The sequence below is a fragment of the Aplidium turbinatum genome, chromosome 18 (genome assembly GCF_918807975.1).
Source record: "Aplidium turbinatum chromosome 18, kaAplTurb1.1, whole genome shotgun sequence".
Lineage (NCBI taxonomy): Eukaryota > Metazoa > Chordata > Ascidiacea > Aplousobranchia > Polyclinidae > Aplidium > Aplidium turbinatum.
In genome coordinates this window covers 20,627,876-20,655,582 of record NC_137489.1, presented here as the reverse complement: position 1 = coordinate 20,655,582, position 27,707 = coordinate 20,627,876, and the positions used below count along the sequence as shown (strand labels likewise).

General features: G+C 41.7%; 1 protein-coding gene across 1 annotated transcript; it reads left to right on the top strand.

The window, feature by feature from the left end:
- The first annotated feature begins 304 nt into the window (after window positions 1-304).
- Window positions 305-25,831, top strand: LOC145787728 (putative carboxypeptidase X1). The gene is made up of 6 exons (XM_082599535.1): window positions 305-557; window positions 803-853; window positions 8,610-8,669; window positions 16,619-16,780; window positions 17,020-17,186; window positions 25,454-25,831. Exons 1-6 carry the CDS (start codon window positions 323-325, stop codon window positions 25,583-25,585), a joined length of 807 nt encoding a protein of 268 aa, XP_082455661.1. The 5' UTR covers window positions 305-322; the 3' UTR covers window positions 25,586-25,831.
- Window positions 25,832-27,707: the final 1,876 nt, after the last annotated feature.

Sequence of the window (27,707 nt, the reverse complement as noted above, 5' to 3'; positions counted from 1 at the left end):
ATTTAATAAACATTGCGCTGAATTCAGCTAAGTTACCTTTACCTAAACCGGCGGTTATACGCAAAAATATTGCATTGATAAGTTGATAAATTAAATGTGCATACTTTTTGCAAATTTAGGAATTAGTTCTACAAGCAAGCATTGTTTTACGTTTGAGCTAATTACGAATAGCGGTTTGTTTGAATGAACAGCTGACAACACTATTATTTAACGCGCCCTACTCTGAGAAGGTAGATTTACGTGTCCTGCTTGTAGAAAACCTACACTAGATGAATGATGCATTAAAAGCTTTATTTTCAAGGCACCTTCACATGATCATAGAATGAGGATACTTGTTGTTTTATTGTTCTGTGCATTTGTAACCCCCCAAGATATTTGCATACCAACTGTAAGAGTGAATAGTGACCCTCAACCGAAAATTAACCAAGGAGCTCCTGGGAAAGCGGGACCAATTGGACCGCCTGGAGTCAAAGGGGACCAGGGCTCTACCGGCCGACCTGGGGAATGCCAATGTGAGGAAACAAGAGAGCTACGAAATCAAATGACGTCACTCAGCGGTAACAATGATGTCGAGATCATCACCTTGACACAGTAGTTTTGATCATTTGCCTAAGGTCAATGTTTCATCAACATTATTGAATTGTGACACTGCAATCGGCAAAGGATATTAGCCATTATAAGCTTTTACAAAGGTTTTGAAATCATGAAATTAATATCAACTCATGAAAGACAACAAAATACTCTCTTTAGTGCAACTATCGTAGCGATTATAGCTTTGGTGACTACAATTATTTTGTTCCAGAAACAGTGACGATGCTCCAGGCAAGAGTCGACGGGTTGCACGAAGCTTTAGGTATCAAAGTAAAATTAATTTTCACAATAGTGATTTTGATAATTACAAAGCTTCGTACATGAGATCACAAAGCTTCGTTGATGAGATCACGAAGCTTTGATCATAGGATCACATGGTTTCTTTTTCATAATGAAGCGCGTAAATGCTTCACATCTTTATAGGAACATTTGTTTGAAGAACAATCCTTTTTTTCATTTCAAAAATAATTTTCATATTCCATCAATTTACAGTAATTCCATAGTTTTCTACGAAATCCATTTATACAATTTCACATGTTTCACGTCTTTATATATAATTTTTTATTGTAAGACATCGGTTGAGTGTTTCTTTTTTTATCGATTAGTGCAGGGTTTAGCCAGACAACAAAATTCGTGATTTGGCAATGTCGTACATTATCAAAAGCTTTCTGATAATCTATGAAACATAGAAAGACAACATGTTGGTGTTGAACGTTCGCATGGCATGCAAACTACAAAAATTGCATTTGTAGTTCCTCTATCTAGCATGAATCCGTATTGACAAGAAGATATTTCCGATAAAACCTTCCTTCGTGTTCTTTGTGGTACAATTTTCAAGAGCAATTTGAAAGTAGGCTATGCAACATTAGGCTTATTGTTCTGTGATTTTTGTAATCAAGCGTGTTTGATTTTTTCAGAAGAGCAATAAAAAAGATGTTAACAAGTCCTTAGATATCTCACCATTTTCATAAACGTTTATTCCTTCCTCTCGTAGTGCAATCAACATTTCCATTGTAATTTCATCTGGGCTTGCTGCCTTGCCAGTTTTCGAAACATATAAAGCCCATTGTACTTCTTTTTTCATATAGGTGGTCCAGTTTCACAATTGGCTATATTATCGTTAATATCTTCTCTGTCACCTTGAGAAAGGACAGCAATGTATTCTTCCGAACGTTTTTTTGATGTGGTTTGGTTTGATTTAGAATCTTTATCCTCGGACTGACAAAGCCTTGATTGGTTATTCTTGGTAGTTTCGCATACTTGTAGAGACTCTTGACGCATGACACGTTACCCAGATTGGCAAAATGAAGTTTTCCAATTGTTGAAGTGTTGTTGCTGGGGAATTATTCCATCCATTAGGTGCCGCTGAATGGAGAGCAGTGGTTGGAATGCGTTGCCCAAGGGCACACCCCGAGAGCCGAACCGGCCCCGTTTGATTTTGAAGCTTCTTCCATCACGAAGTCACGCGCTAACCAACTGAGCAATCGGGAGGGGGGAGACGATTTTTTGGCTCGTAGAAAATGGATGTTATTGGAAGCAGTTGACACTCAAACTAAGGGAATAAAGGTTTTAGTTGCGCAGAAACTTATAAAAACACCTTTCTTCTTTTAAATTAATAAAGGCTGCACGTAGAAAAATAACAAACCTATAAGTTTAATCCACTGATTTTAAACTTATAAACTTTCGCTGACAATTAAGTGACGAGAGCCTACGTGATGTGACCGAAAGACGATCATCATCATCACTAATTTCCTTCCTCTCGTCAAAGGTCGGAGGCAATGCAGCGCCAAGTTTCTCTGTTGTACGATTTTTCTATTGTAGTTTTGTCATGATCGGTCTTTAATATCATCAGTTCAAGTTCATCAGTTCATCAAGCCCTCATCATCCTCCTCCAGGAGACTCACTGTACATCTGTGGATAAGTTGGTAATAACCAACTTCACACTAGATGTAGATGTAGATGTAGCAGGCTACAGCATCGTCAATGTCTACAAGCCCCCACCTTCGCGGATAACATCAACAGCCATCCCAGTGTTCCCTCACCCAGCCTCTACGCTGGCGATTTTAACTGCCACCACACTGACTGGGGGTACAGCTCCATCAACAACGACGGAGATAGTCTGGCCGCTTGGGCAACCAACAACAACCTCGCCCTCTTATACGATCCTAAGGGCGCACCGAGCTTCCACTCCGGTCGTTGGAACACTGGCACGAACCCAGACCTGGCTTTCGCAAGTGATGACCCCGATGATCGCCAGCCGGACAGACGTGTGTTAGAGAAGTTCCCAAGGTCTCAACACCGACCCTCGCTAATCACGGCTCCCTTGCTTGCCACACCTATTCCGAGCAAGCCTGTCAAGCGATGGAACTTCAGAAAGGCCGATTGGGAATACTACAGCTTCCTCACAAACAAAGCTACGCAGTACCTCCCATCCCCACACACCATCAAAGTGGATGAAGCCTACCAGGACTTCTGTGATGCAATCATATCTGCGGCAAAAGACTCCATCCGCGAGGTCGACGGAAAAACTACATACCTTGCTGGGATGTGGAGTGCGACAGGCTTTAGCGCGACTTCCTCCGTTCCCCCCAGGGTACCGCCACCACCAACTCAGCAACAGCCCTGCTGGCAAGATTGGGTTCAAAGAGGAAGAAGCGCTGGACAGAAGCCATAGACTCAATCGACTTCACGCACTCCAGCCGCACAGCATGGAGTACACTCAACAACCTCACTATGGCAGATCACGTGCCTCTCGTCGCCAATGCCCCATTTCAGCAAATGCCATCGACTCACAACTTGTGAAAAATGGAGTGCACAGAACGAGAGACCGTGAATCAGACAAGTCCGTCCTCAAGGAAATGACGGACCTCTGGAAGGTCCCAACACCTGTCGAGGGCAACATCTCTGGTGAGTTTACCCCAGAAGAATTTGCCTCCGCCCTCCAGCACCTAAAGCCAGGCAAATCCCCGGGCCTTGACCACCTATGCCCGGAACTAATACTCCAAGCTGCCCCCTCTATGAGGTCCTGGTTAAAAGAATTCCTTTCCTGCTGCTTGCGTCACCTGCGCATCCCAAGAATCTGGAGAAGAGCCCTAGTGGCTGCAGTCCCAAAGCCGAAGAAGCCCCCAGGGGATCCGAAGAGCTACCGCCCCATCTCTCTGCTCTGTATCCCCATTCAAGATACTCGAAAGACTTATCTACGCCCGTGTCGAACCGATAATAGACCCTCAGCTCCCTCGGGAACAAGCCGGCTTTCGCCACGGAAGATCAACTGTAGACCAGGTCACTCTGATGACCCAAGACATCGAGGACAGCTTCTCGGCAAAAAAGAAGGCTGGAGCCGTGTTTGTCGATCTCACGGCTGCCTACGACACTGTATGGCACAGCGGCCTTACCTGCAAACTACTCCGTCTCCTTCCTGACAGGCACATGGTCCATATGATTATGGAACTTGTGCAAAACCGCAGCTTTACCCTTTCCACCGGTAGCGGCCGACGAAGTAGACTACGTCGACTCAGGAACGGCGTCCCACAGGGCTCTGTCCTGGCTCCCCTCCTCTTTAACACTTACGTCTATGACCTGCCTGACACCATCTCCGAGAAATATGCTTACGCAGACGATCTGGCTCTCCTGCATCCAGCCGGAGATTGGCAGTCAATGGAGAGGAACCTAAGCCAGGACATGTCAACTATATCAACATATCTCCAGAAATGGAAGCTACAGCTCAGCAAGGCAAAGACAGTGTCGGCGGCCTTCCACCTAAACAACAAGGAAGCAAAACGTGAGATCAACATTACCACCGATGACGAACACCTCCCCTACTGCGCCAAACCCACCTACCTCGGCGTAACCCTGGACAGGTCACTCACGTACCGACGACACCTGGAGTCACTGCGCAAAAAACTATCTGCGCGCGTTGCACTTTTGAGGCGGCTGGCGGGTTCCGGCTGGGGAGCTGATGCGAAAACCCTTCGCACAGCTACCTTGGCCCTCGTCCATTCTACCGCCGAGTACTGCGCACCAGTGTGGTGCCGCAGCTCTCACACCCGCCACATTGACACCGCCATCAATGACGCACTATTCTTCTATTCTGGTCACAGACCGCACACTGTGACTGGATGCCTGCGTCCCACTCCAACGGACTGCCTTCCCATCCTTGCAGGCATCCAACCTGCTGAGCTTCGCCGTAAAGGATCCATGATTTCCCTTGCTCGTCGCGCACTGGACCCCGACCACCTCCTCCATAGTACATTCCAGCGCCTACCTGGAGGACAGCAGCGACTGAAATCAAGACGCCCATTTGTGCCCGCCGCACGACAGCTTCTGAACAACGCTGAAGATCTTGGAATAAGTGCGGCACACTGGACGAACTACACATGGAACATGGAATGGAAAAACAACACCTCCCGACTCCGTGATTTCCTACCCGACGTCGATCCCCACCCTCCGGGAATGTCCCTCGCAAGACTTGCGTGGGTCCGGCTTAACCGCCTACGAACCGGCGTCGGTCGCTTTCGTTCAGACATGTGCAAATGGGGCCTGGCTCCCTCACCGGGATGCGAGTGTGGCGCCACAGACCAGACAGTAGATCATGTCGTCCATGACTGCCCAATCCATCAACCACCACACGAAGCGCTTGGACTGAAGGCCCTGGATGACGAGACTGTCGAGTGGCTGATGACATCATGCCCAAACATATAGTCCAGAAGAACAGCTCATACGACGAAGAAGAAGTTCAAGTTGTTAGTGGTCTGCCCCATGGCCACCTGGAGTTGCGGCCTGATTTGTCACATTTTGCAGATTTTGATTACAGCTACTGCTAGTGCTTGACTAACATTTTTTGAGATGTTTTTACTTTTTGTGGTTTCCTAATGATATAAAAGTTTTTTGTTGCCTTGGGGAAGCAATAGCAAATGAGAAAAGGTAAGTTGAAAAACGCAAAATCAGACCATTATTGAAAATTAACAGTCTGACTAAAATCTTCGAAATCAAATTTTCTTTGTTTTTCAACATGTGAGGATGAACCTATTGTGTCATCTGGGGAAAAGAATAAAGAAAGCGTAAAAATCTAATTTTTAGAAAAATTTATTTTAACGTTCGCCCAAAGTTAGAAAAACCTGGAAATTTCTGCAAAATGTGATAAATCAGGCCGTATCTTTAGGTGGCCATGTCTGCCCCTGTTTCGTTTTTTATTCATTTTTTCTTTTGTTTTTGAATAGAATTATTGCGAATCGTGTGGCCAAAATACTCCAATTTCCTTGGTTTAATTGTTTGTTAATTGTTAATCCACATTTCAAATGCCTCAAGTAGTTTTAACATTTATGATGACGATGTCAATTCACTTCAATTTATTTTTCACTGCTGGCGCGAACATGTACAAAACGATAAGGTAAATACACGAATTTCGCAACAACAAAAGGAAACGATCACAAAACCCAAAGGTTTAAAATATGCATCGATAAAACACTATTTGGAAAACACCATCTTAAAAATGCACTGCACAGCCACCAAACCTAGAAAAGAATGAGAAATATAAAACTTTTATTTCGTCGGTTGTAAATTGTAAAAATAGGCCTACAATCAACAGTTGCAGGTGTAACAAGGAAAATTTAAATTTTACAATATAGCATAAAAAAGAAATTTAAAAAGTGACAAGTTTCCTGAAGTTTTTACCTTGAGAGATTTAAATTCCAAAACTTAGTTGTGATGTCATGAAAAACTCAGCAAGGTAAAAATCACAGGAAACCGGCTCAGTAGTGTGACCAGTGGCGTACGCAGGATTTTATCAAGGAGGGGGGGGGGGCATTGAGAGTAGTGTAGCCAGGAATTTTGAAAGAGAGGGGTTTTGACGACCGGCGGGCGAAGCCCGACGCGTTTTCACTTAAGACGACACCCAGCGGCCGGGGGTCTGGGAGGCCTCCCCAAGAAAATTTTGAAAAATTACTTTGAATTTGGTGCATTCTGAGAGCATTTTCAACAAAAATGTGGGTATAAATATTCCTGTAAAATGGTGCTGTCAGGTGGCATAGCAAAAGGATAAGATCATGTTTTCTTCGGCATTTTTCGGAAATACAGCTAAGTCTCTATGTTTTCTTGTTGCTAATTTCTGGCTGAGATGTTTGAATGTTTGGTATTGGCAAAACTCGTTCTTTTAATGCAGTTTTGTTTAAAATTAGGCAAGTTTTTTTTAGACTGAAAGCATCATTCCCAAGCATAAAGAGACTGAAAGCATCATTCTCAATATCGTGACGTCACACGCGTGCCAAAGTGGGGTTGTAACCCCCCCTCCCCTTGGCTACGCCACTGGTCATTGATATCCCAGACGTCTTCATGATATCCCAGTATGGTTTTAGTTTAGACTTTATCCATTTCTCTCTTACTAATCACTATAATAGGCTTACAGAACACTATTCTACATTGGCATACCTGGGGTGGGGTAGGTGGATTGGGCCATGTATTTCGTATTGGCTTAGTCTATAAAACAACATTGTTACAGTGATTGTTTTGACAGAGCAATGCAAAACATATTAAATGCCTTAATCTACGTCGTTAACTACTAAACCATTTTTAGGGGAGGCATGGCCTAATGCCTCCCCCCCCCCTGCGTACGCCACTGAGTGTGACCATGCGGATTCAGAAAAAAAAGTAAATAGAAATAGAGATATAATTAAATATAATAAAATAAAGACATACTGCTTCTATTTAAATAAACTTTGGTCAATCAATCCTATCCATGTTTCTGCATTGTGTTGTCTAGATATAGCATTCCATAATTTGTGTTCGTCTGTTGATGTTAATTTTGCGTGTCGTTGATCTCTTTTTCATTTTTACGAAGTTGTTTCTTGTTATTTGACTCAATATTTCCGTATCGCATCTGCCATTTTCAGTTATTGTGTGTCCCAGATAGGTAAAGACAGTGGCTTGTTCGACTAGTATTCCGTCAATAGTAATATTTAAACTTGGTACATTTTCTTTCCTTGTAATAATCATCGCTTTCGTCTTTTTTGTGTTATTTTCATTTTATATTCCTTTCCAGTATTGTTTACTTTTACTTATTGAAAGACGATAATGACGTCATAAATATCATTTGAATTTATAAATATTTAATTTAGAAACATTTTTTAAAAACAACAACTTCTTTTGTGACGTATTTTTGAAATCACTGTTATTTCTTCTCTGCTTTCAAGTTTTAAAAACAAAAAAGTATCCAGTGCATGAATTGGGCAATTTAAGTGATCTGGATTCCCCACCCTTCCAGTTCCATCCTTGATTATTCATAATCCAGAAAACTTCTGAACAATCTAGGAAAACAATTTTTTAAAGAATAAAAAAATGTTTCATTGCAACTTAAAAATGATTGGGAAGGCACGTGCCTCTTAGACGCGACTCTACTGCGGCACGAATACCACGCTGTCATTGACATTCAGGCTGCATTGAGTTCACACGAAGCCGGTTTCCTGTAATTTTTAGGTTGCTGAGTCTTTTATGACATCACAAATAAGTTTTTGAATGCGAGACTTTCATAGTAAAAAGTTCGGAAACTATTGTCACTTATTGAATTTCTTTTGTGTGTTGTAAAATTGAAGTCGCCTTGTTGCACTTGCAAGTGTTAATTGTAGGCCTATTTTTACAACCGATAAAACAAACGTTGTCTTTTTTCCCTCTTTTCTAGGTTCAGTGGCTGTGTATTTTTAAGATAGTGACTATAACGCTCCTTTATGAATGCATTTTTAAACCTTTCTTTTTGTCATCTTACCCTTTGTTGGTGCCAAATTTGTGTGTTTACTTTATCGTTCTCTACATGTTCTCCCGCTAGCAATGAAAAATAAATAAAATTAAAGTGAATTGAGTTGCATCTATAAAATATACAGACAGCATCGTGCCACCTCATCGGGTCACATCTGCACTCAAAGAGCATTTACTCAATTTTTTCAATAATTATAGCTCAAGCAGACAATGTAACATACATACTTGCAATTTACGAATTCTTGCGTTGATTTATGTTAATGTACTTGCAGCAATGCAGACTCACCAACCGTCACCAGCCACTTCTACCACCAGGGCGACTTCTGCCGAACGTAAGTAGTAAGGTCATTCTTCACACTAGCTGTCGTATTGGTCACAAAACTGGATAACATCCGTTTTAGCATGCAAGGGAGCAAGCAGTTAGCACCACATGCATAAAGTGAGGCGCAAATGACCTTCTTGACAAAATAACAAAAGTCCTTGAGACCACAGCTTCTGTTTAAAGTTCTGTACATTATCATGCAAACAACTGTTTTTCTTTTAAATAGGACAGCAGATAATACACGGCTAATATTTCAATTCAAAATTGTACTAGCGCTTACAAAACGTTTGTTTTTGTCGTCCACACCTACAGCTCACTCGCCCCAAAGAAAAACGATTGCTACCGGACAACAGTGATATTCCAATTAGGGGAAGGGAAGGTAATTTGATACGGAAGGTAATTTGATAAACCCCTCCTACAGATATGTACAAAAAATATCAGTCAAAAATATTGTCATTAGGTGGAAGATCTGTGAAAATAATGCCTACAAAAATTGCACCATGCAGCTAACTCGTGTTTTTGTGGCATAAAATTGTAAAAGTGTGTTTTTTGAGTATTTTCGTAATTTTTTTAACTTATGATTATTTCCGTCTGGAAAATTAAAGAAAAGTTCCTGAAAGATGAAACCAAACTCATTTGACAGTTCATTGATGAGGCTTCAAGGGCATGTCACATTTTTTCTGCAATGTGCATCCAAGCATACAAAAATCAGAATTTTATAATTTTTTTGAAAAAGGTAAATTGATACATGTGGAGAAGGTAATGATACAGTATTTTAAATTCTTTTTGTGACAGTAATAAATGTTGTCATTGATCTAGTTGATTTAAATAAGTTGTTCTTTATTAACTAGACCTGCTACTTTAGGAAACAACTATTATATGGGCTTTCGTAGGCCTACACGTTATCTGCTGTCAAAAAATGAGAACAGCGCAAAGCAACCCCTTGAATAAGAACTCCAGCCAATCATCCTTCCCATGTCCATCCCGCTGCAGAAGCTTCGCCACACACGTAAGTCTCAACAGTCATCCTTGCACCCAAGCACGCCAACCACATATTGAATTTTCATTTATTGCTTTGCTGTCAAAGGAGATTTCTGTGTTAGTTTTACTGTATCAAATTACCTTCCGGGTGTATCAATTTACCTTCCACGGAAGGTAAATTGATACATTTGAGTGGCGTTTTTAAAATTTCAATTAAAAAAAAAGTAACAAAAATAGAAAAGTGAAAATGTTTTTAAAAAGTGTGTAAAGGATCAGACTTTCATTTCAGCTTAAAATCAATAGTTTGTGTCAGGTAATTTTCAGTTAACAGGCAAAAATGTTAAAAGTGTATCAAATTACCTTCCCTTCCCCTATGCGCGAAAAGTAGCGAATCCAAAGGAGCGATGCGAGTGTCACTCCAGTTCTATTTTTAAGTATGGAATGAAGGCTTGCATATTTCATGGCCAGCAAAACCTTTCATTTTATATAAGAATTTTTAGTTGTTGCCCAATTAAACATTTTTAGTTGTTGCCCAACCCTCAAAACGGGTCGCTTAAAGCCGTGTATTTTTTAACTATGCTTCATAGACTTGAGAATGAGATTTTGTAAAGAAAAACGAAAGCAGAGAGATAAATGGAAGATGAATGAAATACTTTAACAATATACAAAAAGAAAATGCAACTTAGATTATCTTTTATCCACGATGACGAAGCATTGGTGCTATTTATATTCAGCTCGATCAAACTTTCCTTCTTCAATGTTTCGAATCATCCGAATTTTTACTTCAAAGCAAAAGTGGTGGCTTCCACCTCTTAAAATCATCCCTGATCCGGGTCAGCAAAAGCACATTTTGGGCCCTCCTGTCACCACTGCTGTTGGAAACAATGATTCTTCTTGAACCTAAAAAACTACGTAGGCCTACATAAATAGGCCTACATTGGATTTAACTGCTCTCAACAGAAAAAGTGCCATTAAAGATCATATACTCGATTGCCAAACTTGTTCAAATAACAAACTATCCCTACAGTCTTTTAGAATTGTACACAAATGCTTCACCGAATTTGATATTAAAACTCATGAGGCTTTGCTCATAAAATCTTGCAATCCTCGCCTCAATAAGCAGTTGTTCGCCGCAGGCGTCTCCCGTCTGCTGGATGACTTCACAAAATTTTGCGTCATTGATTTGTGTTTTTTCCCTTGCGCAGTTAAGCGTCATGTGCTTTTGCCTCTTCTTTGCCTTTTCGTTTCATTTTTATGCGATTCTTTTTCGATTTTGTGTATATAGATCAGGTTTGTAATTTCAATTTATGTAGAGCATCAGTCAGTTGGGTACTTGAAAAGGGCTAACATGAGTATGGCCGAAAACGTTTGTAATTTTTAGTTTATTTTCATGTTGTTAAATTAAATGCCGTCTGATTGTGAGGTTATATCTGTCTATGGTTCAAGAAAAGCACCTCTATACCAAAATTGTATTAAAATATTGAAAAAAAATTGTTTTTCATATTTCTTAACAATAAATTGTTTGCTCGATGTCCATAAACCGCTTCTGTTGCTTTTCATTCTGTTGTTTCTAGCTGATTGATGATCAACACGTTATTCCTCGTGTTTCTCGGTAGTCGAGTGTAGCAAGAACTCAGCGATAGACACGTGTTTCGCCCATGAGGCTGGGCTCATCAGTATTGCACCACCAACGTTCAACTGTTTTATTTGCATTAACAGCGCACGGGTACAAAAGATTGACACGGCGAGAGAGCACAAACAAACATAGCCAGGTCGAAGACTTTAGGAAACCGGCCTGCCACACCCTGCGGAGGCAGGGAGCGGCGTGATTTAGGGGTGACGATGCACCCGGAGGGGTAAGTCCACCAGCTTAGGTCGCAGGGGCCAGGCTGGGGAGTCGAGGTACCTGTGGAGGGAGAGTGTGGATCGAAAACGTTACATGACCCGTCCGAAAATTTAGAATGGCGGAGCCGGCCAGGGAGACAGGCTCTTTTTGCATAGCCCAGAAGAATGGCCTGCGACGGGCCGGGCGACCCGTCGCGTGTGGACGCTGAAACCGGCAGCAATTGAGCGCCGGGCGGCGCCCACGTCTCCTTCACGCGACCTCGGCGCAGGTACTTGACTCTTATACCCGGCCTGCCAGTAGGCAGAGCCGATAAAATTGAGGTCTACCACGAAGAAGAGAGTCAACTATTTAAGGATAATTTGGCTCTCGTGGCAGACGAAATTAAATAAAAATGTGGAGCAGAGGCTCGATTAATCAATAAAAACAAAAAATATAGGTGGGAATGTAATACATACTCACTGGAGAAGAGTTAGCTTTGATTCGGCGAGCACGGATGTGCACTGGCCAGACGTTGAGGCAGGTTCGCTCAGCTGGGTCGGGGAGGCTAGCGATCGAAACCAAAGGCACTGATAGGCTACATTACCAGGAAAAAAGTAGAAAATTGGGGGGGAAATTTTGAGGCTGCATCGAGTTGATCAGGGGATCGTGTTGATCAATGCGTTAAAAGCAGAGCGAGGTTGATCCGAGCGGGCAAGAACAGCGTTACAAGGCGAAGGCAGCGTAAGATAATTCGAAACAATTGATTGATTAATACATAGAGATCTAGTGATGATTGAAGTTACTTAATTGCTGTTAAACCAGTCTCGATTCACAATGTGCATGAGACATTTTATTCCTTTCCTTTGTTCATTTTTGAATGCTTGGGTTTGATGAGACTGGAGCATTATAAAAAAGATGACACTGGTTTATAGACATAAGGTGATGGTATAAGTTGATGAGGTTATGACGTCTAAACGGCTTGCTGTCTTGCGCGCTCGGATACTTACTGCAACGTTTCTGTTATTGGGAAATAAGTTTCTGATCGCTGAAGTCGTCTTTTCTATGACGTAGCCCCTCCACGAGTGGGGGCCGGCGTTCTAAGCTTTCCAGACGCGGAAGGATCCTTCGATTGAGAGGGAAGCCACTTTTCTAGCCACCTGTGCTACCCCACAAGCAGGAACGCCCAAAGCCGTCAGAGCTCGAGAGCTCGTCGGGGCATAGCTCCCGAGGGAGCCTACAACGAACGGAAGTGACAGGACGTCCCTGCAAGGGCGCTTCCTGTCTTCCTTTATGTTGACACATAACTCGCCGTACTTGTCTTGTTTCCTGTCGGCGGCTTTTCGAAAAGAATCCGCGCCGTTGTCGAACGGACATGTGACGTCACATACGACCGTGACAGCGTCAGGGCGTTGCAAGACGATGTCAGGACGCAGATCGGCACCGCCCGCTTCCACGTGCTGTGGAACCGTACTATCTATGGCAAGCCCGGGTTGCCATTCGGCAGGCACGTGCCCTACGATCTCCCTCAATACGATCTCCCTCGATTGTGTCGTTCCGTGACGACAGTCATCACGCACGACACATGGCAGGTAGGTAACGGCAGCCATGGCTTGGTTTTGATTTAGGTGGCATTAGATTCAATCTAGCTTTGTACGCAAATACTCGGTCCGCAAATACTCGATCCGATCGGTTACCCAAATACTCGATCCACGAGCTCCGGGCGCCGGGTCCATGAATTTGAAAATCCGGACAGGCAGTGGGCACTGACCGTCTTGCCTTGGTCAGGTTTGGATTCCAACTGTCTCTTCCACCACAAGTCATTGTGTTGATGGAGGGTCGGCACCACTTTTTTCCTTATAGGAGGGGTGATTGCGGAGCTCCCCGCGGCCAACTCAAGGCCGCCATCCGGGCGGGCGGACCAACGTACGTTCAGGCGACGGGTGGCCGCCGGACACGCCCCACAGACTCTCGCCTGTAGGGCACGGTCTAGAGCGGGCGCCGTCATGAGGAGGGTCACTATTGAGATAACTGGCCAGGTGGTCAGTCGTGGGATCTGGGGTGCCGAGCCTTAGACAGGCATGACGCCTAAGCTGCCCGAGAGCGACGGCAGAGACAATGCTGTCAGGTGATGTTAGCATCTTGAAAGCATGAGCTACCGAAAGCGTGTCACTTTCGCGACACAAGTTCATGATGCCCAAACCTCCTAATGCAGGCTTACAGTAAAAGAACGCGCTACAGGCCCACTTGGGAAGACGCCACGCCACCTTCAAACACCGCAAAACCAGTCGGTCAAGCTTCAGAAGCTCATACTGTCTAAAGCGCCGCACTCGCAGATGGTATGACGCGGACGGGAGAATGATGGAAGTGAGTGCCAGAAGTTTCTGGCTCGGGGTAAGACAGGATTTCATCAATAAAGAAATGTGCTTCTCCAGAGTGGAGATGAAGGGTTGGGTTAGGGATGCGTCCGAGGCATAACTGGTGACTCGAATTTCCTCCCCGGCAAGGGAGAAAGGTTTCGGGTCGACCCGCAGACGGGACGCCGACACTTTCCCATAGGAAAGGGTGCCACACTTGCGTGGGTTGAACCGTAGCCCGGACCAGGAAGAAAAGGGTTCAGTAGCAGATAGATCATCTGCTCGCGATCGGAAGAAACGAGACAGATGTCGTCCGCATAAGCCATACAACGCACTTTGATGTCGTCTTCTTTGGCAGGAAGGTTGTAGCCGCAATCCGTTTTGTCGCGGACGCCCCTGAGGAGCACCTCGATGACCAAATTGAATAGCAGCCCAGACGGACTCCACGCCCCACAGGGATACGGTCGGTTTCACCATTGCCGCAGCGGACGGTGCAGGTGTTGTCGACATATATGTCGGAGATGCATTCAATAAGGTCTGTTGGGCGTCGAAATGACGCAGGACCTCGGCTATGCATTCGTGCCGGACACTGCCAAAGGCGTTTCGAATGTCCAGAAACGCAACCGACACAGGCCTTTTGCGTGACTGTGCATCCGAGAGGATGATGTCGAGCATGAACACATGCTCATAGACGCCCTCTGTGGGCATGAATCCCTTTTGCTCTCGGCTGATAACATTCCCCTCCACCGCCCATCGCTGCAGGCGCCGGGCCAATACGGCGGCGTAGATTTTATAAATGTTTCGGCAGATGGAGATGGGCCACCAGTTGCTGACGTCATGCAGGTCACCCTCAGGGTCTTTACATATGAATGTGATCCTGCTGGTTCTCCACTGGTCCGGTACACGACGGTTGATCCGGCAGGTCTTGAAAAGGCTGGCCAAGAGTCCCCCTCTTGGGTCCAGGGTCTTCCAGAAACCGTAGGACAATCCGTCAGAACCAGGGACGGAACCGACATCAAGCGACTGGAGGACCGCCTCCACCTCCCGGGCCGTAATGGGACCTTCACCGTCATCGATGGGGAAGAAGTTTACATTATCATGCTCGTAACGGTGGGAGTTCATCCACTCGGGTATCTGCGAGCCACCCCCAGCTTCAGGAGCGGTCATATTGCGTCAAAATCTCTCCTCAATTTCTTGAGGTGGGATTTCGCAACGACGGTCACTGTTTTTTCCTTCAACGATCCGGCGGACCGTTCTCTTCGCGTCCCGCGAGAAGGCGGATCGCAACCTCACGCCCCTACGATATCGGACTCCGTTCCCGCGCGAACCCCCGCCGTCCGACCGAGGAGAACCCCCGTTCGAACGACGGCGAGCCGCGCGAGCCCGGGCGCCACGATTGAAGCGTGGTTTGCGAGGACGTGTCCTCTTGGGCGGCAAAGTGCCAGCAGTCCACTCTTCCAATTCAATGCAGAACTGGTCGAAATTTATGCCACCCGCTAAATTAAAGTTCAATAAACTGCAAAGAGCCCGCCTGGAGCTCTTCGTCTTACTTTCCCTGGCCGGTTCAACAAGGTCTTGGATGGATCGTTGAGTGTTGGGTGTGGTGGACATCACTGTGGGAGTCCGGAGTCAATCGTGGCTTGGTTGCATGCCATGGCGTCACTTCGGGGTCGAGTCAAGGTTTGGGAAGAGATAGTTGACAGGAAATTAGAGTGGGTGGTTTGGGTAGGTGGGGTAAAGGGTTGGGCTTCAGCAGACAGCGTCGAGGTACAAGGTTGTATAGGAGGGATGGAAACAGGATTAAAGGGTAAGGAGGAGTGAGATGGGTAGCGTTGGAGAGACTTGGAAGAAGAAGTCTGCATTGGCGGTTTTGAAGAGCTGATTGAGTCCCCAGCTTCAGCTCCGGTGGTAGCCGTCAGAGGCAGAGAAGAAGGGCGCGAAGCCGGCTTGGATAAACCGAGCGAGTCCACTGCCACGGATCCGGTGGAGGTCGGCTTGCGCAGAGGTACATATAGGAAAGGATTCGCACTGACAGTAGGGCCGTAACCGTCTGTGGTTGGGCTATCAGGCGAGGTAGTAGAGAAAGAAGAAAGAGATTCGCTGTTCGACGAGTCGGAAAAGTCCCCACTTTCCGACCCAGGTCCGGCCGAAGACAGGCGAGGAAGAAACAGCACATCTAGGTCAGGCAAGCTATCAGCATCAGCTGGTCAACCGCTGCTTTTGTCAGTCAATTGAATTCTTACCATCGTGGAAAGAAAACAACTAAACCAACTGTCGCCAAGGATATGCACTGTTGAAAAAAAGCGATCTTCCTGGCGTCAGCACTACCTGACTAACTTACTATACCGGTATGGTTAGCGAAATACAATGCTCGCTGTTCTATTGTGAGTAGACAGGTAGCGCTGACGCCAGGAAGATCGCTCCTTTTCAACACGTTATTCCTCGTTAGCTCAGTGGATTCGCGCTCGACTCAAGATTCCCCGGCAACAACATTTCAACAACTGGAAACCTCACTCTGTCAATCTTACTAACCGGCCCTGGGTCAAAAGCCTCTACAAGTCTGTGAATCTACTAGGAATAACTATCAAAGTTTTGTCAGTCCGAGGATAAAAATTCAAAAACCAAACCAACCATTTAAAAACCTATAGGATTCAATCGAACGAGTTAGACGCAGAAAAGCTTTGTTTCTCATTATGTTCGAATGAAATTAAAAGTAAAGAAGATTCTCATCCGCGTTCTTGTCAACGGGTTCATGGCAACACAAGAGATAATCAAAACATTCACTTGATGTTTGTCCAGCTGCGTCGTTTTGCAACATCGGTATGAAGGACGGGAGAGTGAAAGATGACCAACTGAGTGCATCGTCGACACATTCACCGCCATACGGCCCTCACCAGGCGAGGTTGGACAATACAGATGATGAAACAAACAATAGAGGCGCGTGGCATTCCATACCTCCTTGTGAGTGAAATATTATTTGAGTTTCAAAACAATCAAACAAACCATGCGATAAAATTGAATAACTTCAGTAGATTTGATCAAATGTTTTTGGGTGAAGTATAAAATAAAAATAATTTAGTTACAAATATTCATTCAATGCAACGGTCAAGTATAAGTTGAAAGATGCCACGGCTTATTCTGAGAAAACTAAGATCAAAATGCAAAAGTCGAGTTTAGTACAAAGCCTTTATTGCTTTAAGATGTTGGGCGGTGGATTCAGGTTGACTTGAAAGCGCCCACTCGTGTTACCGGAATCTCTACTCAAGGTCGACTGCAAGTCAACTGTTGTTGGATTACTTCTTATAAAATTTCTTATGGAAACAGTCTCAACCAGCTTCAATTCATTCAAGACAATGGACAGGATCTGGTAAGTTCAATGTTATTGATATGACAATCAGTTATTTTCAAACCCTTCATTTTTCCAATCTCAACATATCAGTCCGGATTAGCATGAGCTTACCCTGTTCCTCACCAGAGGTGTACGGGACTGGGAGCCGAAGCCTCAGGTTTCGGCTGGGGCTGGATAGGATCCGGAGTCCGATTTTTTTTTTGCCATTTGATACTTTTAGGATACAAATATTTACGCTGCACTTGACACAGTTGTTATTTTTGAGTAGGCTACTTTTGTAACTTTCTTTTCCAAGCAATAACTTTTTCATTTCAAAATACGTTTTCCTTTTTATAACATGATAGGGAAAAGCTAAAACCTCAATTGCTAAGGTAACAGGGATCAGTTGTCAGTAGATGTTACAGAAAATATATTTCGCACTTATTCAGTGCATCGTCAGTTCTGATAAAGGGCAGTTAAAACCTACAAGTAATGTTTTAAACAACATTACAGTGACGCAATAATGTCAAAACATGAGCGTAAAAAATTGAAAAAGCATAAGCGTAAATATTGAAAAATGCTGAATGAAAACTAAACCAAGCCGGCAGTAAAGTAAATTACGTATCAAATATAAAATATAAACTAGAATTGATGAAAGAGCGATGAGCAAAGCCTGCAAATGTAGCGTTGTGACAAATTACGGCAAAGAAAATAAAGTATATGCCGAACACGGCAGTCAAAGGCAGTGATAAACAAACTAAGTACAGCGATAAATAATTAAATGGAGCGTCTTGGAAAACACAAAATGTAGTGTTGTGGAAAAAAGAGTAGGCAAAGACGGCAGTGAATAATAAGGCAGTATAAAATATTGAAAAAATACCAAAAATGTAGTGGAGCGTCAAAAAAATTAAACTTGTGGCAGAATTAATTTTTGGATATTTATTTTGGCATGTATCCTATGTATCCACTTATCTTCACAAGCATCTAGATTATCAATATTGGGTTGTTCAACAAATGTGACATTGTAGCATTGGGAAAGTTGTGGTTCAGTACTTAGATCATGAAATACAGCAAAATGTTTTAATAACGCAGCCCTGTCATTATTAGAAGAAAAATCGAAAGTGTTCCAAGTTGCACGATGGCCTGACCAGCGAACCGAAAATTTATTAACCGTTTGTCCAACATATTGTTCATGGCAAAGTAAACATGTTGCTACATAAATCCCATAATTGCTGCAATTGAGTTCCTGTTTTAACTTAAAAACGTACAATAGTTCTTGTTCTTCAATAGTTCTTTTCACGTACAACGACATTGAGCACTCCGCAAAGACTTTTTAAGTTAAAACAGGAACTCAATTGCAACAATTATGGGATTTATGTAGCAACATGTTTACTTTGCCATGAACAATATGTTGGACAAACGGTTAATAAATTTTCGGTTCGCTGGTCAGGCCATCGTGCAACTTGGAACACTTTCGATTTTTCTTCTAATAATGACAGGGCTGCGTTATTAAAACATTTTGCTGTATTTCATGATCTAAGTACTGAACCACAACTTTCCCAATGCTACAATGTCACATTTGTTGAACAACCCAATATTGATAATCTAGATGCTTGTGAAGATAAATGGATACATAGGATACATGCCAAAATAAATATCCAAAAATTAATTCTGCCACAAGTTTAATTTTTTTGACGCTCCACTACATTTTTGGTATTTTTTCAATATTTTATACTGCCTTATTATTCACTGCCGTCTTTGCCTACTCTTTTTTCCACAACACTACATTTTGTGTTTTCCAAGACGCTCCATTTAATTATTTATCGCTGTACTTAGTTTGTTTATCACTGCCTTTGACTGCCGTGTTCGGCATACACTTTATTTTCTTTGCCGTAATTTGTCACAACGCTACATTTGCAGGCTTTGCTCATCGCTCTTTCATCAATTCTAGTTTATATTTTACATTTGATACGTAATTTACTTTACTGCCGGCTTGGTTTAGTTTTCATTCAGCATTTTTTCAATATTTACGCTTATGCTTTTTCAATTTTTTACGCTCATGTTTTGACATTATTGCGTCACTGTAATGTTGTTTAAAACATTACTTGTAGGTTTTAACTGCCCTTTATCAGAACTGACGATGCACTGAATAAGTGCGAAATCAAATATAGTTATTACTATCTGAAGCCTTTACAAATTGTTTCACCTAACGGATCATCAGAAGGTCTGACCTTCTGATGATCCGTTAGGTGAAACAATTTGTAAAGGCTTCAGATAGTAATAACTATATTTGATTTAATTTGCTCTGCTTTGCTTTTTTGCTTAGCATTGAGCACTTTTTTGTAGTATTGATAGTTTTCATTGTTTTGAATAAGTGCGAAATATATTTTCTGTAACATCTACTGACAACTGATCCCTGTTACCTTAGCAATTGAGGTTTTAGCTTTCTAGATATGGAACAGGGATCGTGTCAGAATAAGACTAGGTCAGAAAGCGAGGCAGACTCCGACGCAGCTCAGCATCAGCCAAGAGCAGTTAGCTATGATAGGGAAAGTTATAAGTTATTATATAAAAATGTTCGATTGTGGTTTATGGTTTGTGTTCGGAGTCGGAATAGGCTACATTTAGGGGAAGGGAAGGTAATTTGATACACTTTTAACATTTTTGCCTGTTAACTGAAAATTACCTGACACAAACTATTGATTTTAGGCTGAAATGAAAGTCTGATCCCTTACACACTTTTTAAAAACATTTTCACTTTTTTATCTTTGTTACTTTTTTTTTAATTAAAATTTTAAAAACGTCACTCAAATGTATCAAATTACCTTCCACGGAAGGTAAATTGATACACCCGGAAGGTAATTTGATACAGTAAAACTAATACAGAAATCCCCTTTGACAGTAAAGCAATAAATGGAAATTTAATATGCGGTTGGCGTGCTTGGGTGCAAAGATGACTGTTGAGGCCTATGTGTGCGGCCAAGCTTCTGCAGCGGGATGGTCATGGGAAGGATCATTGGCTGGAGTTCTTATTCAAGGGGGCGCTTTGCACTTTTCTCATTTTTTGCCAGCAAATAGCGTGTAGGCCTACGAAAGCCTATATAATAGTTGTTTCCCAAAGTAGCAGGTCTTGTTAATAAAGAATAACTTATTTAAATCAAGTAGATCAATGTCAACATTTATTAGTCACAAAAAAGAATTCAATATACTGTATCAATTTACCTTCTCCACGTGTATCAATTTACCTTTTTCAAAAAAAGTTATAAAATGCGGATTTTTGTATGCTTGGATGCACATTGCAGAAAAAACGTGACATGCCCTTGAAGCCTTATCAATGAACTGTCAAATGAGTTTGGTTTCATCTTTCAGGAACTTTTCTTTAATTTTCCAGACGAAAATAACCATGAGTTAAAAATTTTACGAAAATACTCAAAAAACACACTTTCACAATTTTATGCCATAAAAGCACGAGTTAGCTGCATGGTGCAATTTTTGTAGGCATTATTTTCACAGATCTTCCACCTAATGACAATATTTTTGACTAATATTTTTTGTACATTTCTGTAGGGGGGGTGTATCAAATTACCTTCCGTATCAAATTACCTTCCCTTCCCCTAACGTTGATATTCCCAAAATATTTGAAGCAGGAGTGGAGTTTGGAGTCATAGACGTCGGAGTGAACAAGAATCTGAGTGTACAACATGAAAATCTGACTTTGCAACTCTGTAAAGAAGGAGCGTTCTTCCTGGCTTTCAGCACAAGGCTGAGCACTCACCAGTACAGCGAGCAGTTGCGATTCGCCAACCATAACGGTGTAGGTTCTAGCAATCGACTGGCTAGCAACATCTGTAGCCTACAACTATGTTCCTCTCCTTGTCTCAGTCACAGATCAGAGGGATGCCAAGGGGCTTTGAATCAGGTTGACACAAAGATTGATACATCGATCCTGCTTCCTTCCGCATCCAGCATTTACAAGCGGGGTTTGGCTCCCTCATCGGCCTGGGAATGCGGCGCAAAGGAACAAACTGCACCATGTCATTTTTGAATTTACCATTCACAAGGCGCCAAATGGAAGGCAGGTCTAGCAGCACTGTTCGAAGCTACACTCAACTGGCTTTCCATCACCTGCCTTAAAATTTAAACAGTCCTGTCTCATACGAAAGAAGAAGTGATATCAAAATATCTTTATTGCACTAAAGTAACTGGCTACTACTTTTAAGCAGCACACAGATTTGAGTTTGTGAAATGACAATCCATAACTGAAATTTCCAGTCTATTTGCAATGCAAGAAATCCAAATGTTATTTTCCACATAAGCAGTTTGATGAAAGTAACTAGTCCCAGCCAATACTTTTTCTGCATCTACACTCCATTTGTGGAAGTACCAATGAGCACGTTACTGCAACTGATAGCAAAAATTCTATCATCATGTTTTATATTATTGCTTAACTGCAAAAAGAACAGCGAGATGACTACAGGGAGTTTTGGAGTTGGCTATGATTTTTCTTGGTAAAATTCCCCAGATCTGAAGATCGAATTCATAGTCTTGGACCAAGCCACTATGCCAGATAGTGGGTCAAACTGGTTTATAATCTGAAAGTTTGAGTTCTTCAAAGTCAAATGCAACTCACACAAAGAGACAAAACGCATTACGGAAGTGAGAATATTTTCAGTGTAAATTTATCTCAAAGCTTAGATAGTGGTATCATTAGCAACATGAGCAAACAATGACCTAACTTTTATAAAATCGTTGGTAAGTAGTCCAGTAGTCCAGTTTTAGTAGTCCAGTTTTAATAGTAGTCCAGTTTTAATCCGGTGATGTCCTCGTTACCGAGGGTGGCCGGATTCACCTCCAAGTGCCGCAATCGCCTTCACACCCTGCCTCCACATCGATCTGTCTAACGCGTTCTCTCTTGTCAAGCCCACCTTGCTGCTTTCCTCCTCAACTTGCCTTTTCCACGTTTTCTTGGGTCTTGCTTGCTTCTACGACCCTCCACTTGTAACTCTAGCGCTCTTCTCAAAAGATCATCTTCATCCCTTCTCAAAACTTACTCATACCACCTCACTCCATTCGCTTTCGCCAACTTAACAACATTCTCATTCAATCCAAGCAAGTTCATTAGTTCTTCAGTATTCCTTTTGTCCATCAGCTTCACACCACACGTTGCTCTCACCATCGCTCTCTCAGAAATCGGCAATTCGTTTTCCCGCAAGCACCATGTCTCACTTCCGTACAGCATTGCGTTGCATTTTCTAGTAAACTAGAAGAAAATCAATGAAGATATTTTCATGGCTGTTAACAAAGCTAGCAGCTCACATTTGGTATTTGTCTTAAAAGGTAGTCGGACTGGCCTTTTTTTTATTGGAGCTTGCCATGTTGTATCAAATGTCAAGTGCTTCAGTAGTCACTAGAAATTGAAGCAGAAGATGATCCACCAAAGAAAGTACAAATTAATTTGGAATCAATCAATTACTGTGAGCTAACAAACTTCGTAAAATCAAAATTAAAGTTTTTTTCAAAAACTGAATCCCCTTATGAGTTTTCTGAAGAAAGATTCAGAAACATAGAAAAATGATGACGACTTTCAAACAGTCTTATCAATAATAGAAGAGTTAAAAGTGATCAACGATCATGTAGAGAGTATAGTGTAGCACTCATTTAAGAGTATTGTAGAGTAATAACAAAAGATGAGGATCAGTTTCAATGCCTTTTTCAAATGGTAATGCATTATAGAAAAATATTCCCTTACAGTAAGAAGGGTGCGGTAGCCTACGCTTACACAAAATAAATAACATTCAAATCAAAGATGAACAGTTTCAGTGATGCTCGTTTTATAGCATGTTGTGTTGTTTGCATTACCAGTCATCAGTGGCGTAGCTAGGGAATGTGCCGGAATGTGCCGCCCGGGGCGGATTCAGATTTTACTGCCCCTTCAAGAAAAAGCATGTGAAAATGAAATGCGTTTTTTTATCAGACTATAATCAAAATCAAAAATCGTAGTCTGAAAGTGCCGCCCCCAGACGTGCCGCCCGGGGCGGTCATTGTATTGGGAATTACAAGTATTCTGTTGAAAAATTAGTTTTTTTTCACGTAACGTGAAATCTACATTAGCTAGACCTACATGATGTCTTAAAATTGGATAGGAAACCATTCATTCTGCATCTTTTAATATTTCAATGAAGCTTTTATCATTTGTCAAGAAAATGAAGTATCTTCTGACAGGTGTCAAACCCACAACAATGCTTGATATGAACGACTCGGTTAGGCTACATGTCTTGTATTGCAAAGAAATTTATTCTCACACGAGTCAGTTCAATCATATATAGCTAAATATCGACTTTGATCAGCTAGAAGCTAGATCATCTTCAGTTAAGCTTATTCAAATAGAATCATAATATTAATATTAATCATTTTATTTGAATAAGCTTAACTGAAGATGATCTAGCTTCTAGCTGATCAAAATCGATATTTAGCTATATATGATTGAACTGACTCGTGTAAGAATAAATTTCTTTGCCTTTTATCATTTGTGGTTCATTAGTTATAGACGTTGGAGCCGTTTGGTCCCCTGCAGATAAATGAAGAGGCTTGAACTACCTCTAAACATGAGATTTTTCAAAATTATTTTACGTGTGATATTTTTTCATCAAATAGAACACTTTAAATACCTGGCACCAATACATTTATAAAAAAAAATATTTCTAAGGACCACCCTATTGTAGAGACTTTAAACCACTGATGCAAGGCTGGTCACCGAGATTGACAGAATGAAGTTTTCGATTGTTGTGGAAGTGTTGTTGCCGGGGAATTATTGTATTCTCTTGGTGCCGCTGAATAGAGAGCAGTCCTGAAATGCGTTACTCAAGCGCACACCCCAAGAGCCGAACCAGTGCCGCTTGCTCTTGAGTCGGGCGAGTAACCATTGAGCTAACAGGGCGTAACGGGCAGACAAAGTTCAGCAATGCGTCCTCTATAAGAAAGATTGCCATGATCGATTTAGAATTAGCTTGCTCCAAAGTTGAGATTGGCTCTGTAAACTGTATCAGGGGGCAAGACCAGGAAGGAAAAATATTGTCGCTCTATGCCCTGTTTTGGTACAATTAACCTTTTAAATTAGGCTAATAATAAAAGGTTAAATCATAGCATATTAAACATGATCTTATCACTGCCATGTAGGCCACTCGTTCACTTTCTTCTGGTCAACATGATTGCCCACTGGAATATTGTTGATTGTTTTAATGTGAAGATGCGGCCTGATTTGTCACATTTTGCAGATTTTGATCTGCTACTGCTAGTGCTTGACTGATATTTTCTGAGATGTGTTTACTTTTTGCTGTCTCTAAGTGATATGAAAGCTTTTTGTTGCCTTGGGAAAGCAGTAGCAAATGAAAAAAAGTAAGTTGAAAAACGTTGAATCAGACGGTTATTGAAAAATTAACAATCTGACTAATATCTTCGAAATCAAATTCTCTTTGTTTTTAACTTCTGAGGATCTTAAAACCTATTGTGTCATCTGGGGGAAACAGTAAAGAAAGCGTAAAAATAGAATTTTTAGAAAAGTTTAACATTCTCCCAAATGAACAGTCTCTCTCTGTTTTTATTGTCCCAAAGTTGGCAAAATCTGGAAATTTCTGCAAAATGTGACAAATCAGGCCGTATGTTTAGGTAGCCATGGTACAGACATCAAAAATATGAAAACAAAACGATAGCACATTCTTTGAAATCTACAAGCTCGTGTAACTGATTTATCGTAAAGGATTCCTTAGATTCTACGTGTCAGTGATTACTCCCATGTTCATGACACCTGTAGCAATTGAACGATGCCATGATCCGCAAAACAATTGAAAGATTCGAGACCATGTAAAAGTTTAAACGAAGATTGCTGCAACTGTACGGAGCAAATTGATCACACGTCCATCATTCGCAAGATTCGCGTTTTTCTGAATAACTTTCACCGCCTTATACCAAAACCAAACCGAAGCTGTGTAATGCTGCAGCTCAAGATATCTCAATTCTCAACAGTTAAATTGTCCATTCGGTTGTCGACCAGTGACGCACGTCTGTAATCTAACCTTGATATGGTACAGTGAATTATTTGAACCACCATCACAAAATACGCTTTGGCACCTCTCCAATTAGGCTACTTTTGAAAGAGTGCTTACACTACTTATACCTATCTCACTTCCTGCTATCATATGAAATGTGATCAGGGAGAATGTCATAAAAAAAAACCAAAAATTTTGTGACTTTATTTCTTTGACATATTTGTTAAGTGGTATCATTTGAAATGTTTGAATTGTTTTCAGATATTTCAGGGAAATAGAGACCCCGACTCTCACGTGACAAATCGATTCCCAACTGCAGTGACCGCGAGATATTTCCGTCTGGTCATCCATGAGGGAGGCCCTTACTTGAGAATGGAGTTCCTGACTTGTTGAAGACAATCAACGTACACGAATGTGAATAACAGCAGACTGCCCTTGATATAGAAATTATAAGACAAATCTATCCAGGATATGCGTAACATATTTGTGACATGTTTAATTGTGATATCGGCAAGAACTTAAACTTTGTGTGAAACAATAAACATTTATGGAGCCATTCAAGACAAAGTTTGTTTTGGTTCCTTCAAGAGTAAACGAACTTGCAGGAAACTTAACAAAACTTATCTTGACATAAAAAAAAACGAGACAAAGAACTTTCATGTCGATTAGAATTTTTTTTGTTTAGGCAGAAGAAGTTAAGTTGCAATTAATTTTTCTATGCAACTATTGCGTCGGTAACTATAGTATAGTCAGTAGCAACTATAGTCAACTAAGTCAGCAACTATAGTCAGTAGCGTTTGCAGGGGGTCCAGAAGGTATTTTTGAACCCGAGATGATTTTAAAGACCTGTATCCTGTCTGTCACAGTTTCTTTCTATCTCTTACCAGGAAAGAGACTTGAAAAGGTTCAATGACGTAGTTTAATGGGATATTACCGAAAGGCAGTCAATTAAATGTCGAATATTTCCACTAGTGAAATGATAATGAAAATTCTTGAAGGACTTTAACGAACGGCTCCTCAAATAACTCTAATTTCGAACACAATTTATATCAGCACCAATTCTCATCTACTTGTATTCAATTTGTTTGTTTGATTATCTTTATCCTGCATTGCGGGAAAGCGGACTTGAGCGCTATGCATCGGTGTACGCCTTCCAACGTACACCTGACCCACGCTGCAGCCGACTGCAATGTCTGTTTCCGGTTGCCTACTCTATTTATGACTTAAATTTGGTACTACCCATTACTCGAAATCGATCACTGGGTAGAGGCAATCATCGTAAAGTTTCTTGCCCAGAGAAACAACAGCAAGTGCGGGTGGCTGGAGTCGAACATGCAGGCTCTCGACTGCGAGCCCAACGCGCTAACCACTCGGCCACTGCTGCTGCCTGCCAATTACTTCAAATCTCAATCAACAATAATCTCTGCACCTATTACTAATCCACAGATCATAACACAACTCTCATAATAAACTCATAATAATAATTCATCAATTTACACCACTATATTTATAGAAGATTGTTCGGTCTAGTAACTTCGAGAGGGTTTCGTAATGTTACAGCATAAGGACTCATTGTTCTGTCACGTTGCACTAAACGTAAACAAGCAAGGTTAAAGAAGCTTCTAGATCTGCATGTAGCAGTAGAATGATCTAGAAAACACGTTACATAATAAACATTTCGCAATCACAGATCTACTGGTAAACATCCTTATGACGTCATGACAAACGACATTTGGCAATCGTGGAAAACAAAAAAACATTCCAGGTTTCTTCTGAATGAATGCTCTGGAAATACATTACACAATAGAGATCTCGCAATCAAAGGTTACTGGAGGACAATAACCGATGATAACCTATAGCATAAGAATTTTACAATCAAAACAGCACGTTCGGTCAAGATACTAGCAGCCCGTCGCGAGACCTCGCACATTGATTGAGACACTGTCTAATGGGCCGGAAGAAATTACTTCGTATTCTTTAGATGTAGTGCGTTTTTCTTCAAAATGTCTCGACGTAGGGCCCAAAGATCTCATTGGTACCGGCCTAAATTTGTCCTCTTAACGGCCCTGACAACAGTTACATTAGTACAATACGATACATTGATATAGATATATATATAGATATAGAAAATATATATAGATATAGATATATATATATAGATATAGATATTTATATAGATATAGAGATACGATACATTAGTACATTACATTGGAACAATACGATAGGTATACACTATACAGCACTTCCTCGTTTCCAACTTTTGAGTGCATAGTTAAAAGAAATGTCACATCTTGCACAATGTAAATCAACGTTTCGTCGAAATAATAGACCCAACCAAACGCTTTCTAGCATTATGTTTAACAGGACCATGACTTGAAAAACACCATTTTAGTCGCTGTCATTAAAAGATAGAAATTTAGCAGTGAACTTGTGGGGAGAGGATCATGCGGTACTGTGCATATGTTAGCGGTGCAATGGTAGAAAGTTATATTTCCTGCTTCACGAAAGCAATTAT

What these genes read in the sequence shown, in the direction of transcription:
- LOC145787728 (XM_082599535.1), top strand. Translation starts at nt 323, where the DNA reads ATGAGGATACTTGTTGTTTTATTGTTCTGTGCATTTGTAACCCCCCAA. An exon ending in TCAAATGACGTCACTCAGCG is followed by an intron (nt 558 to 802) that starts GTAACAATGATG and finishes ATTTTGTTCCAG; the next exon opens with AAACAGTGACGATGCTCCAG. An exon ending in AAGACAATGGACAGGATCTG is followed by an intron (nt 17,187 to 25,453) that starts GTAAGTTCAATG and finishes AATTGTTTTCAG; the next exon opens with ATATTTCAGGGAAATAGAGA.